This window comes from Protobothrops mucrosquamatus, unplaced genomic scaffold, assembly GCF_001527695.2.
Source record: "Protobothrops mucrosquamatus isolate PMUCROS unplaced genomic scaffold, P.Mucros_1.0 scaffold1378, whole genome shotgun sequence".
NCBI lineage: Eukaryota > Metazoa > Chordata > Lepidosauria > Squamata > Viperidae > Protobothrops > Protobothrops mucrosquamatus.
This window is the reverse complement of record NW_015387567.1, coordinates 17646-31797: the sequence shown is the minus strand read 5'-3', so window position 1 is coordinate 31797 and position 14152 is coordinate 17646. Positions and strand designations below refer to the sequence as shown.

The window sequence follows — 14152 nt, the reverse complement described above, 5'->3', positions numbered from 1 at the left end:
CAAAGCGACTAGAGTACTTTGGAAATTCCTGGCAAGGTTTTGTAAGTGATTTGCATGAGAGTGACTGGCCCAAGGTCACTTAGCTGACTTTGTACTAAGGTGGTGTGGAAAGTCAGCCCCCCAGAGAAGGAAATATTAAAAGGGCAGAAAAATATATTTTCTCAAAGGATCTTAAAGAGACAGAAAAGCATGCCCAGTTTTTCTTAATAGCCCCAAGTCCGCCTCCCGCAAGCAGAAACCAGCTCTGTACAAATGCAGATGTAAACCATCAGGAAAGTTGGAGTTAGGAGATTAGGAAGACAAAGACCTGAAATCTGCATATCCCACCTGGGACAGGACATGGTAGGATTAACTCACAAAGGCCAAAGGGCACACCGAAACTCAGGCCAGAATACATGACACAGGAAATAGCCTCAAAACAGGAACAGGAAATAATTCCAAACAAAAGGCCCCAGAGGGTATAAAAAACCTATTCCCTACATGTGCTAGGCCCTTTTTTTCACTTCTCTTACTGCCAAAACCATCTTCCTGTCTGGCTCTTCTCTCCAATAAACTACAACCTTCTTCCCAAAGCAGTTGCCATGTTTATTCCCAGCTTGGATGAACCACGATGAAGACCTTTCTTCCAACAGTGGGACTGTAGGACCGAAGGTCTCCCAGGTAATATCCTATGCCTTAACTGCTGTTCTGCTGGATGTCATATAATGGCTGGCACATTATAGTAGCAGTAACACGTTTTGCGGTTGTTGAATGCTGCCTGCTTAAAGGAAAAGTAGCATTTTATTAACCCAGCTAAAAAAAATATTAAAGCTGTCTCGTGAGGAGATAAAGACAAAGTCAACGGACACCGCAAAGTAAATAGCAAAAATCCAGAGCATGTTTGTGCCTTCTCCATTGCTCCTCGTCTAAAACTACGCACGTTCACCGAAACTTTCCAAAGTAGGCCATTCGTGCATACGTTTGTATCCACCTCGACTCGGCTGGGCATTTAGACGATGCCTTGGAGCTTGCAAGTAATGTTACAGAGAGAAGTCCTTGGTGTTCTCCAAATTCGGTTGCATGCTTGCAGATATTTCGTTACCCAACTCGATAACTTCTATGTGCACTCGAGAAAGTACCAAGGACTCCATAGTTTAATCCAAAGTTACAAATACTACCTTCTACTCATCTACTGGTACTTCACAGAGCCTTCCACAAAAACTCGGAGATTTTCTCCTCCCAAGACTTTTTCCAGGCTACTGGTGCGCTTGCGCCAACTCAGTTGCTTCGCGGCGGGAGGCAGGTCCACATGAGGCAAAGGCGGGTGCGCTGTCAAGGCGTCACGGAGGTGGCTGCCGGCTGTTGTGCGGGTGGTGGAGGGGAGTGGCCCTCCTTCGCGGCTCCTGGTTCCCGGCCACCGAGGTATGGACTGCAGCGAAAAGGTGATGTGATTCCCTTTTTCCTGGCCCTCTTGGTCTCCGCGGAATGGCGGCGAGGTCGTCAGTGGTAGGGGCGCTGGGTCGGCTGTGGCAGGTGGAAGCCCTTTTGGGTAGCGGGGCCTCGGCCGCTGTCTTCCAGGCGCGCTGTCTCGGCGAGCCCGGGGCCCTACTGACCGCCCTCAAGGAGTTTCTCCCACAGGGGTCCGGGCTGCTGGCCCTTGGGGGCGACGTCGATCACGGCTTCAGCAACGAGCGCGCCGCGCTGGAGGAGCTGCAAGGCCACCGTAACATCGGTGAGAAGCAGGGGGACTGGGGTGGTGGGGGTGGAGGGGAGGTCAGACTGGGAAGCAGCTCGCTAAAGCGAGCGAGCCAGCGGCTGAGGGGTAGGATCTTCATGGCTATGCGGACTTGCAGTGCGTGGAAAGGGGGAGAAGGGCTTCGGGACATATGCAGTGTCATGGTTTTTTTCCTGGGTAATTTGATCCCGCTGAGTCAGAAGTGAAGGGTAAATGGCTTCTTTTTCTCAATGCATCTCAAGTCCTTAGCGGTGACGAAAAGTCCTTGAGATCATATTTAGAGTGTTTTCACGTGAAGCTTTTGTGAAGTAATTGCCCTGTCTTTAATGACATTTTGCTTATAGTAATATGGTTGACAAGGTAAAGTATGTGTACAATTTTTTTTATTTGTAGCTAAGATCTTTCCATCTGAAAGTAGGCTTTCTGTCTGGTTTCACACTTCCTAGACCAGTTTAGCTATTCCTCATTTCTTCAGACTCTAAGCTAGGATTATCTAATGTGTTATAATAACTATTTGTGGACACTATACCCTGGCATGTCTAAATGTTTGCAGTGTTCATAGACAACACAGGTCTAGGCCAGTGATGGCGAACCTTTTAGAGACCGAGTGCCCAAACTGCAACCCAAAACCCACTTATGCATTGTTGGGTACCGGGTGGGTGTGGCCCATTGGGTGGGTGTGGCCCATTGGGTGGGCGTGGCTGCAGTGGTAACAGCAGACTGGGTGGGACTAAAAAGTTCAATCAATTCCAACTTTGCAAGATCTTTTTTTTTCCCCCCGAGAAGTTGAAATTGACTGATTGATTGAACCTTTTTTTTTTGTACACGGCAGCGGAGGCCTAAAGGGAAAAGGTTTTATAAAACCCAGCTGAAGGTCTAGGACTGGGGCGACGGTGCGCGTGCCCACAGAGAGGGCTCTGAGTGCCGCCTCTGGTACCCGTGCCATAGGTTCGCCACCACTGGTCTAGGCATTTTGTAAGTTGTTAGGCCATTTGATTTAGCGTGGTTCAGTAACTGTTGCCCTCTACTGTCCAATTGAAGGTTACAAACAGACACAAGAATTTTAGTAGTATATAGATAAATGTCAGGAATATTGAAATGGTGACTATCATATGGTAGAAGGCTTATCTCTGTCCCTTGATAAATTTGTAATCTCATTTATAAGAGCACATACAAAGTGGTACTCTGATGATCACATACCTATCCATTGATGAGCATCTACTAAGATGACAGAATGTTGTTGCAAAAAAGATACATGAAACTAAGAGCACATATTGCTGTATGCTGCAACCTAATTGTGCAACATTGAGAATAGCACTGCCCCTGAATCTTAAAACTGCCTCCAATTTGTTCTTGGTCTTAAGTATACTGCTGTTCTGGGCATATATTTTCATCAAGAACTAATCAATCATCTATTATGAAATCTAAAGAAGGATACCCTTTATCATTTAACAGAACTATTTCCCAATGCTATTGAACTGTCTCCAAATACAGAACTAGCCAGAGTTTTCTTATTTAGCATTTATTTGTAGGAGTAATTTTTGTACTATGGAGTGCTGCTCAATTCATGGCATGTAATACTTTAATGTATCATGTGCTGTTTACAGATTGGGAGACTTGCAGCTCAATATTGTTGAGGTCATCTACAAATGTCTTAGAGGTCATATAGAATTATAACAGGGATAGTAAAAATCAAGGGTAGACAGCAGTTCAGCTCTGAAGGTAATGTAGGTTGTCACATTCAGAGTAAGCAATATAAATACTGTTTTGTCCTTATTTTCATTTTACTACACATAATTTTTAAAGTCAGTGTTGGGGAAGTAGGATGGATTTCAGGTCAAAATTAAATGGAGAATTCCTAAGCAGAGACATTGCTTCAGCACTGAGACAATCAACTAAAATTACTACAAACGGATGTTTCTTCATTCTATAACTCCTACCAATAATTTTTATTTCTTGTTTGCAGTAACGTTATACAGTATGTTCACCAACTGTTCTTCTGCCAAAGGTTCATCGTATTGCCTTTTATTAGAGTTGCTGGATATCAGTGTGTCAGAGTTGCTTGTTCATTCAGCGTGGCTGTTCTATGTGATCACTCAGCACTGTGCATGTCCTGGAAGCCTTGATATACCTCCACCATAAAGGTTATGTCCATGCAGACCTGAAGCCATGCAACATTCTATGGAGTGCAGAGGAAGAGTGCTTCAAGCTCATAGATTTTGGTCTTAGCTTCAAGGAGGGGAATCAGGTTGGTCAGTTGACCCAAGAAAATCATCAAAGAAATAGGATTACTGTAAAAAGTGAAGCTAAGTGCTTTACGAGATCCCTCACATTTAAAGTTAACTGCAGCGTAATATCTTTATGTTTGCTAGGGTTTCTCCAATTTTTCAAAAAGTTAAAAGATTATTGCTTGTGGAACGTATAATCTTCTCTTTCTGCAATGAAAGACACTTTCTCAAGACACTTTCTTACAGCTCTTGTATATAACACTGAAGCTGTTTGGAGGAAAAACTCCATAAACGTTTTATGTGTGTGGGGGGGTGCTTATGCATACTTACTAAAATGTATTCTCAATACTTTATGAAAAGAGAAAGTCAAGATGCAGCATTCATCTGTTTTAGTTATGTGGACACTAAGGTTTATGCTAGCTTTTAAGGACCAAAATATTATGAAATTATTCTTGATTATCCTCAGTCAATATCTACATTTTGTGCTATTGATAATTAGTTTTTTTTAAATGAAGACCTAAGGTCTTTAGACATCTGGTCATTTTATGGAAAAATAAACCTGATTTGCTGATTCACTAGTCACTGCTCTAGCCATGTATTAAAACTGTTTGGCTGAAATTAAAAATGAGGGGTCCTTGGCTTTCTAAGCTTGGTTGTTTTCTTGCTGACATTTCATTACCCAAACTAGGTAACATAAAATTTGTAATGTACATGCTGTTTCTTACTTTTATTTTGATAATTATCAAAATCTAGGATATGAGGTCTGAGTGTGAATAACTAAAACAAGTAGCAATACCCTAAGATATCTGTTTGCAATCCATCTCTTATACATAGTCCTCAACTTATGATCACAACTGAGCCCAAAATTTCCATTGCTAAGCAAGACAGGTGTTAAGTGAGTTTTGCCCATTTTACAATCTTTCTTGACATTATTGTTAAATAAATCACTGCAGTTGTTAAATTAGTAATACGGTTGTTAAGTGAATCTGGCTTCCCCATTGACTTTGCTTGTCAGAAGATCACAAATGTTGATTACATGACCCTGGGACACTGCAACTGTCATAAATAAATGCCAGTTGGCAAGCAGCCAAACTTCGATCACATGCCATGGGGCTGCTGCAATGATTGCAAGTGTGAAAATGATATAAATCACCTTTTTACTGCCATTTAACTTCAAATGGTCACTAAACAAATGGTTGTAAATTGAGGACTACCTGTGCTTCACGAAAATAGATTATTGGTGCTGATAAACCAGTTTTCCATCTGCCAGCATACTAACCTGTAGCTTTGGGGCTGAGAGACTTAGTTTTTGTTTCTTTACCAAATTTTCATATTCATTTTTATCAATCATATATTAATAGAAAATCTATTTGATTTCCCTAAATTGAAATTCCATGCCATGATGATTATCCAGGTATAATCAGACTATCTGTTCTTTGTTCCCTTGGAATATTATAATTTTCTTTGTTGCTTAGAATAATATAATTATACACATAATAAAAATATAGTTGAATGACAGCATAGATACTCTGTGCAATGGCTAGGATTTGATTTGGAAGACTCTAAAACTTTCTTTGAAAAACTTTGCATCACAAAAATCAGCCATTTATTTCTGTGTCATCTTGGTTGGTGAATTTATAGTTCTAAAATATTCTTGATCTTTGTTAGGATGTGAAATACATCCAAACTGATGGATACTGAGCACCTGAGGCTGAGCTACAGAACTGTCTATCCAAGGCTGGAGTCCATGGTGGAACTGAATGTACTTCTGGTGTTGATCTTTGGAGTCTTGGAATAATATTACTGGAGATGTTCTCAGAAATGAAATTGAAACATATTGTCCAATCTCAGGAATGCAGGGTAAGTTCTGAGTTTCTTTTCAGTTCATTTTTTTAAAATTCAGTCCACCAAACATCTCTGTTTTTGTAGCAGTTGACTTTCAGGAACTTTCAAATTTTATAAAAGATATAAATAAATGCCTTATTTGGCTTCAGTCTGCCTTATTGGGCAAATGAAATGTTAAAATTTTTGGTTTTCTTGAGGGAAGCCAAAGAGGCAGAGATAGAGCATACATATAAAACTTTGCTGAAAATCTGAAAAAGATAGGGGAAATAGTTTGAGGATCCCAGTTTTTCCTTTTAGTAATGTCAGAGCTTGACCACCTGCCTGTAGTTCCCTTTGTTAGGTAAAATAGTAGTAATAGTAAATAACAACAATATATTAAGAAGTATACTTCTGCCCATAGCAAGTTTGCTTATCTGCTATAAAGCTTTGGATCCTAGGCTTCATAAACAATTATGTGCCCTTTTGTTGGGAGCAACTATTAATTGGCCTGGTAATTGATTTCCTTTGGAAGAACATAACATCAGAAGGCCATCAAATAACACAAGGTAGATCAGCTAGCACTTGGTATCTGCACTAAATAGTATCAGATGTTAGTGAGAGGTGAATGGAATGGAATCTCTGCACTATTTCCAGGGCCTCAGCATCTTTTTTGTATAGTGACAACCAATTATCTGTACACACTTACTGCAGAAAAAAGACTTTTCCCCAACAACAACAAGCTAGTTGTTCTGTGTTGCATATTGAGCAGAAAAGTAAACCTATTATTATTTTTTAAATGGTTAGAATACTGTGCGGTTGACTGTGCGGTTTCATCACTGGAAAAGAATAGTGTATTTGCTGAAGAGAATGAAGACTGAGCAGCTATAGAATGAGCTAATTGTAGGAATGGAAAAAAATATTCAGTGTGCTTGGTTATCATTTATTACAATGGGGATTTTTAAATATCCAAATTTTGAGGACTGGGAGAGTAGGATAGCAGCCAACTATGTTGCAGCCCAATTAATCCCTTTTTGGGTTGATTGTTTTATTTTCTTTTTTTTCCTGACTCCTTCTAGGCAAATAATTCTGCCTTTATTGATCACATTTTGTGATAAATTCTGCCATCCCAGTCTATCACCTCAGAGACCTCCTCAAAAGGTATGCTGTCCCTATTTGAAAAAAGCACAAAATGGTCCCTTTTACAAAAGGTTGGGTCCTTAGTTCAAGATCAGTTCCAGAAATACAGCTTGTCCACATTATTGGTTTTGCCAAGAATGTAGAATTGTGAATCTGAATAATAACTTGGATTATTGTTGGTGTAGATACAGGACAGTTTAAATTGGTGACATTGCCAAGTTCATAGTAGAATCCAACATGTATAAGTTCACCAGTTTAGAAATTACATGTGCTATGTTTTCATTCAGATAGCAGTTTAGCTTTGCCTTTTGTAAATCTTCAGATGACTTAGTTTAAAAAAGATAATGCCCTAGTAGTTTAAAAGTTGCAATTGAAGATATATCTAGTGTTAGAAATAAAACTGGTGACATAGGAGACAGCAGTTCTGAGACCTAAGAGAACTGTTAAGCCATCCAGTTGCCTCCCAAAGGATTTTAATAGAGCAGTAAAATATTCACAAGTTTCTACTTGAGGTTGCTTATTTTGTTTTGCTTTATAAGGACTATCAGTTTCAGTTCTTGAAGTCACTTGTCTGAGATGGTATAGGTTCTCCTATTTGAAAGATGGTCTCCTGCATAGCCATTGTTCCCTGGGCCAGACTTCACTTGCAGGACCTCCAGTGGTTCCTGCTGCCATTCCAACGGGCAAATGCCAGTGCATCCAGCCGACAGGTCAGGGTCCCGGTTCAGGTTCGCAGGGCTCTTCGCTGGTGGTTCTCACGGGCAGTGACCAAAGGGTCACCCTTCAAGGAACCGGACCGCATCACCATCACGACAGACGCCAGTCTGTTTGGATGGGGGGCCCATCTACAGTCTCAGTTTGCGCAGGGCCGTTGGTCCCGCACAGACTTGAGACACAACATCAATTGGCTGGAGCTCAGGGCCATCCACCTGGCTCTACGCCAATTCAGACACACGATCAGGGGTCGCCACGTTCTGGTCCTCATGGATAACGTGGCGTCCAAAGCCCACGTCAACTGTCAGGGGGGCACCAGGTCCAGGTCTCTGATGTCCGAGGCACGGCTCCTGGGTTCCTGGGCAGAGTCCAATCTGGCCTCCATCAAGGCCGAACACATCTCGGGGGTCAACAACCAGCAAGCAGACTTCCTGAGTCGCGCTACGGTGGACCCATCAGAGTGGGGATTACATCCGGACCTGTTCTCCGAAATATCTCTCCGGTTTGGCCGACCGATCCTCGACCTGTTTGCGTCGTCGACCAACGCTCAACTCCCCAGGTACTATTCCCGCTATTTCCTTCCAGGGTCGGAGGGAACAGACGCCTTGCGGACTCCATGGCCACAAGGTCTGCTTTACGCCTTCCCTCCCCTACCCCTTATAACGGCGACCATCAACAAGATACTTCAGGAACGGGTGGATGTGATCCTCGTGGCACCGTACTGGCCTCAGAGGCCGTGGTTTGCCAACTTGATGACTCTTTCCCGATTTCCTCCATGGAAGATTCCCCCTCATCGGGTGTCACTACATCAGGGGTCCCTTCAACATCCGGAACCCCAATGGTTATAACTAACCGTTTGGCGCTTGAGCGCTGCATAATGACCCAAGAACTATTTTCCCCTCGTGCCATTTCCATGATTCAGGCTTCCCGCCGCTCAGCGACCAATCGCATTTATAATTCTACCTGGAAGAATTTTTGCCATTGGTGTTGGAGGCGACAACTAATCATACAAAAGCTAACCATCCCTCAAATCGTAGATTACCTTTTGGATGGCCTGGATAGAGGCCTCGCCCCTGCGACCATTCGCAGACAGGTGGCTGTCTTGTCCACATTACTTACCTGTGCGGATTCAGTTCCTTTGGCTCACCATCCCAGAAGTCGTGCCTTTATCAAAGGTGCGTGCAACACTAGGCCTCCCGTGGTGCACAGGTATCCTTCTTGGGAATTACCTCACATACTTCAGGCTCTAACTAGGCCACCCTTCGAGCCTATAATGACTGTTTCGTTAAGGAATCTATCTCTTAAGGTCGCATTCTTAATAGCTGTCACATCGGCCAGACGTATCTCTCAGCTCGCCGCCCTATCGGTCAGAAGTGACCTTTTCACAGTGATCGGATGGTCCTTCGTCTGGACCCCACATTTGTGCCCAAGGTAAATTCGCTCTTCCACAGAGCTCAGGAAGTCATCCTACCTAATTTTTGCCCCGACCCTTCCCATGACTTGGAGTGGCAGTGGCATACGCTGGACGTCCGCAGAGCGTTGCGGCGCTACATCAAGCGTACAGAGCCCTTTCGCAGGTCCGAGGCCCTATTTGTTTCCTTCCGTCCAGCCTCTTTGGGACAGAAGGTTTCCTCTGGCACGACTGGCAGGTGGATCAGGGCCTGTATTGCGGAGGCGTACCAGTCCTCTTCCCTGCCAGCTCCAAGTCATCTCACTGCCCATTCCACTCGCAGCGCTGCGACTTCTGTGGCATGGGCCACTTAGGCATCCATCGAGGAGGTTTGTAGGGCTGTGACCTGGTCTTCACCCTCCCCGTTTATAGGCCACTACAAAATTGATAGTTTTGCTTCAGTGGACGCCTCCTTTGGGCGGAGGGTCCTTCAGCAGGTGGTTCCCAGGGACACTATTCCGGCCTTATCTGTTTCCCACCCATCAGGACAGTGAGGCTTTGGTATGTCCCATTGGTGGATTCTCCATCTCCTGTACTGGAGAAGGGGCGTTGTCTTACCTGAACGCCTTTTCTCAGTACGGAGATGGAGAATCCACACCCACCCCTTATAGTCAGATAGGCCACTGTAGGGGTTTGAGAGCCAACACCTCGTCCATCTTCAGTCACTTTCGCCCTCGTTAAGACTGGATTTCCTGGCAAGAGGGGGCGTGTCAAGTTTGGCTACTTGGTCTCAAGAGCAGGCAGACAAAGAAAACCCATTGGTGGATTCTCCATCTCCGTACTGAGAAAAGGCATTCAGGTAAGACAACGCCCCATCTCTTCAATAAATACAATGAAAAAAGTTGGGAGGGACAGACAGCTTGATCTTTCTCCCCTCCCACTCCACCAATTAGGTGGTAGAACTAAAATCCCTGCCTCTGTCCTCCAATCTCTATCACTTTTAATAACTTAATTTGCAAAATTTACTGCATGTCTGGAAAGAGGATGATAAAATCTATAAGTTACTTAACTTGACACCAGGCTGAAGAATAGAGAAAGGGAAGCAAGCAAGCAAAGAAAATCTTTCTGCAGCTTTTTGCCTTGAAGAGCTGAAGAAAAAAATTCAGCTCAAAAAGTCTAGTCGGTTAGACACAACACAGCAAACAGAATAGAAGCTGTCCTGTAAAGGCAAGTTCTAGCTGGTCCTAAAGACAGTCAGACAAACAGCAAAAACTTTCTAAGGACCCAGCCTCTCTCCCATTTGGTCAACATGTGATGTGCTCTAGCCAGCTAAACTTTTTGAACTGAATTTTTTTTTTCAGCTTCTCAAAGCAAAAAGCTGCAGAAAGATTTTCTTTGCTTGCTTGGTTGCTTTCTTCTATTCTTCAGTCTGGAGTCAAGATAAGTAAATTTTCAGATTGTATTATCCTGTCTCCAGGCATGCAGTAATTTAGTGAATGAGGTTTTTAAAAGGGATAGAGATTGGAAGTAAGAGGTAAAGAGTTTAATATGGAGGAGGGAGGGGGAATAAAGATCAACAACTCTGTCCCTCACAGCTTTTTTGCTTTCTTTATTGAAAAAATGTGGCTTTCTGGGGGAGGGAGGGGGTTAAAACAGAGGAAAGGTTTTGGGAAGCTCTTTGTGAAGTTGCCGTCTTTGCAGCTTTCCCAAAGCCTAGCAAGAACCAGGAGAAGGTTTGCCCCAACGGCCAGCTGATTGGGACAGAAAACTCCTTTTTTGTCCCAGAAAGGCAGGGACCCATGGCAGGAGGAAGGACAGTGACAGAACTAGGAAAAACAGGCATACCCAGCATTTTCCTTTCTCATTATTTCTCACTGGCAAGAGAATCAGCTCTGCGGCAGGTACACGTGTGAGCCACCCAAGGTATGGGAAGTGGAGCATGGGGTATATTGAGTTGGGAGAGGCCTTGGGAGACTTGAGGCAGGTGGGCTTGTGCCTGTACTAGGCCTCCCAGGATCTCCCCCACACCTAAGGCACCTGATCTTCCACTTAATGTTCCACATGTTTTTTTCACAAATACACCGGGAGAGCAGGGATGGCTGGTCATTAGTTGAGGCAGTTCATTTAATGTTTATCCCAATTATGCAGACTCCATTATGATCATAACTCGAGGACTACTCGAACCTTAATCTCTGTAAAACCTGTGGCAAGCTCTGTCTTATCCTTTTGGCAAGGTAATTAATACATCTAAAGAGTGCTCAAAAATGTCTTGTATCATCTTGGAGGGAATTATCAAGTGAGATCTCTTACGGCTGGGGCCCCCAACCTGTGGTCTGTGGCCCACTACCGGGCCACGAAACAGGCTGGCCAGTGCACGCATATGTGTGCACACACTCACCCCCACTCGCACTAGTGCTGCCACCGCTACACACACAGGGCGCCATGTGGTGAAAATGGGATGCCGCATGGTGAAATAGAGCACTGCGTGGCAAAAATGGGGCGGTGCTAGCAAGTGTCACGTGAGTGCTAGCACCTCCCTGTTTGTGTTGCACATGCTCATGGCCCCGTTTGTGTGTGCACGCGTGTGCTTCTTCCTCCCTTTCCCTCTGTCTGCCAACCGAGAAAGGTTGGAGACCTCTGCCCTAGGGTCTCCCCTTCTTTTTTTTTACAGTTTTTTTCTTTGTTGTTGTTAGGGTTGAATATATGCTTTTGTTTTGTTTCATTTTGTTGGTTTTACTGTTTTTTATTCTCATGATAAAATAAATAATAATTAAAAATAAATTAAATAGAACATGGAGTGGAAGAGACACTGTTCAGATTTGCAGATAACATCAAGTAGGAGGATCAGCAGTGATTTTAGCTAATGCAAAATCACAATGCAAAATGACATTAAATCATTAAATCATATCCACCAGAATGGAGTTCAGGACACAAGTTTAACCACAATAGTTCATGACAGGAAAAGCTGTCAGCAAAATGGGATCTAAGCTGGTGATTACTGGCTGGAGAAAAATCTTGGAGTTACAACTATCAGTTGACATGTTGACCCAATATATGACATTGGTAGAATAAGTATATGCAATATTATGAGTCACTACGAAAGGAACTGAAAATATATTTGCCAATATTAAGATATCCTTATACAAACCTAAACTTAACTATGCTTGAAGTATAATCCTGATAATCATATCTTTAAAAGACCACTGTAGAGCTGGCAGCAACCATAGAACCTTACTCAGCTGGACTAACTCCCACCCCTCCCCCCATCTACAGACAGAGCTATTAAAAACTACTTCCTCTATGGGAAGACTCCCTGGAGAGACAGGAAGAAGAAGAAGACAGATAATAACAATCAGATCAGCTTGCTCCCATGGACTCTTCTTTCTCTCCTCCATAAGGTCCAAGAGATCCACCACAAAATATTGAGGATGGACAAATACTTTACAGCAAAGGTCTCCGACCTTTTTGATTTGGCGGTCCGGAAAGGGAGGCAGGCACCAATATGGCGTGCGTGCAAATGGGCCGCACGCGTGCATGCGCAAAAATGAGCCTGGTGCACTATGCGTGCAGAAATGAGCCCCATGCACACACACACAAATGGGCCTCGTGTGAGTGCATGCACACATGCAAACGGACGTACACGAGTGCATGTGCACATGCAAACAGGGCTGCCCAGGCACGAATGCTGCAAATGGGGCAGCCCTAGCGCTGGCAGGATGCTATGGGTGGCACTAGTGCCAGTGGGACGCTCGGGGGTGGGGTGACAGCGCCAGCAGGATGCTCAGGGCAGCACTAGTGCTTGGGGGTGGGGCGGCTCTAGTGTCAGCGGGATGCTCGGGGCGGTGCTAGTGCCAGTAGGACACTTGGGGCGGGGTGGCTCTAGCACCAGCAGGATGCTCTGGGCAGCACTAGTGTGAGTGTGTGTGGGGGGGGTGAGTGCACACGTGTGTGTGTGTGCACTGGCCATCCCTTCACGCCCACCAGTTGAGGACCCCTGCCTTACAGGCATACAAACAATTTACATATACCTCTATTGGCATCAGGCTATCCAGCACAGTGTTCATCTCACAAAAAAGCTCTTCTGCAAAAGAGACTTTTATTCCATTTATGAATTTCCGTGCAAGGCAGTACAATTCAATCAAACCAGGAAAACCCTCGATTTCTAGAGAATATCTGGCAGTAAAAGTAGATTGATAGAAATTTACTTTTTATCATCTTCCATTAAAGAAACAGGCGACAAAGAAAAAATCTGACGGGATTTTTTCTATGTTTAACATATTGAAGTCTGAGGTTTTCTTGTAAATTTTACTGGAAAGTAAAACATTTTTGCTGTTCAGCATGCTTCACGATGACCAAGAAAAAAGAGCTACTGCTGCAAAGGCCTTGTGTAGTCCTTTCTTCAGCGTTCCTTTTGGTAAGTCATAACCATTTTGCATCTTTTTAAACCTCCTAGGAATGACTGGTGAATTATCCTTGATTATTTATTATATGAACCTGGTTATATGGTTAAAGTGTAGTAGTGCAGGTTAACTCTCCCCTCAGCCAGGAGTTCAATCCTGACAGGGCTCAGGGTTGACTCAACCTTCCATCCTTCTGTGGTTGGTAAAATGAGGACCCAGATTGTTGGGAACAATGCAAATAAGTCTTCTACATTGTAAATCACCCAAAGAGTGCTGTAAAGAGATATGGGGTGATATATAAGTCTAAATACTATTTCTATTGCTAACACACTAATCTAACACACTTTTAATTAAAATAACCTGGCTAACTATGAACAATTAACACTTCTTTGTACCTAAGAGGTAGCCTTAATAGATTCTTAAGGGTTTATTTTATGCCATTTATTTTTTCCATGCATTTCTAGTAAATTGAGTATTAAAGTGATATCTACTTTTCAAATTTGACTCACTGTGCATGCATGGCAGTATAAAAAATATGCCCAATATTTTGGTTTACTGGAAGTATTTATACTATAATCATATCTAGAAATTTTCAGAATCTGCCTGCTTTTCCCTCAATTACAATTCAGTTCTCTGACTATGGCATGTTATTATATTTTAAGCAATCAAAATGTATATTGAGTGCTTAGGATATAATATATATTGAAGGTTGTGTCCCATTGAGAAGCCATAGTTGAAAAAAGTA

The 14152-nt window shown here is 43.3% G+C and overlaps 1 protein-coding gene across 1 annotated transcript in view; it reads left to right on the top strand.

Moving 5' to 3' along the window:
• Positions 1 to 1346: 1346 nt before the first annotated feature.
• Positions 1347 to 14152, top strand: part of UHMK1 (U2AF homology motif kinase 1) — a gene marked incomplete at its 3' end in the record, with an annotated part of 25973 nt that continues 13167 nt past the window's right edge. Inside the window, 8 exon segments of the mRNA XM_015821657.1 lie at positions 1347 to 1421; positions 1618 to 1711; positions 3681 to 3822; positions 3824 to 3962; positions 5611 to 5802; positions 6843 to 6870; positions 6873 to 6924; positions 13345 to 13421. Of these exon segments, the coding sequence (XP_015677143.1) occupies positions 1404 to 1421; positions 1618 to 1711; positions 3681 to 3822; positions 3824 to 3962; positions 5611 to 5802; positions 6843 to 6870; positions 6873 to 6924; positions 13345 to 13421 (742 nt within the window). The 5' untranslated portion in view covers positions 1347 to 1403.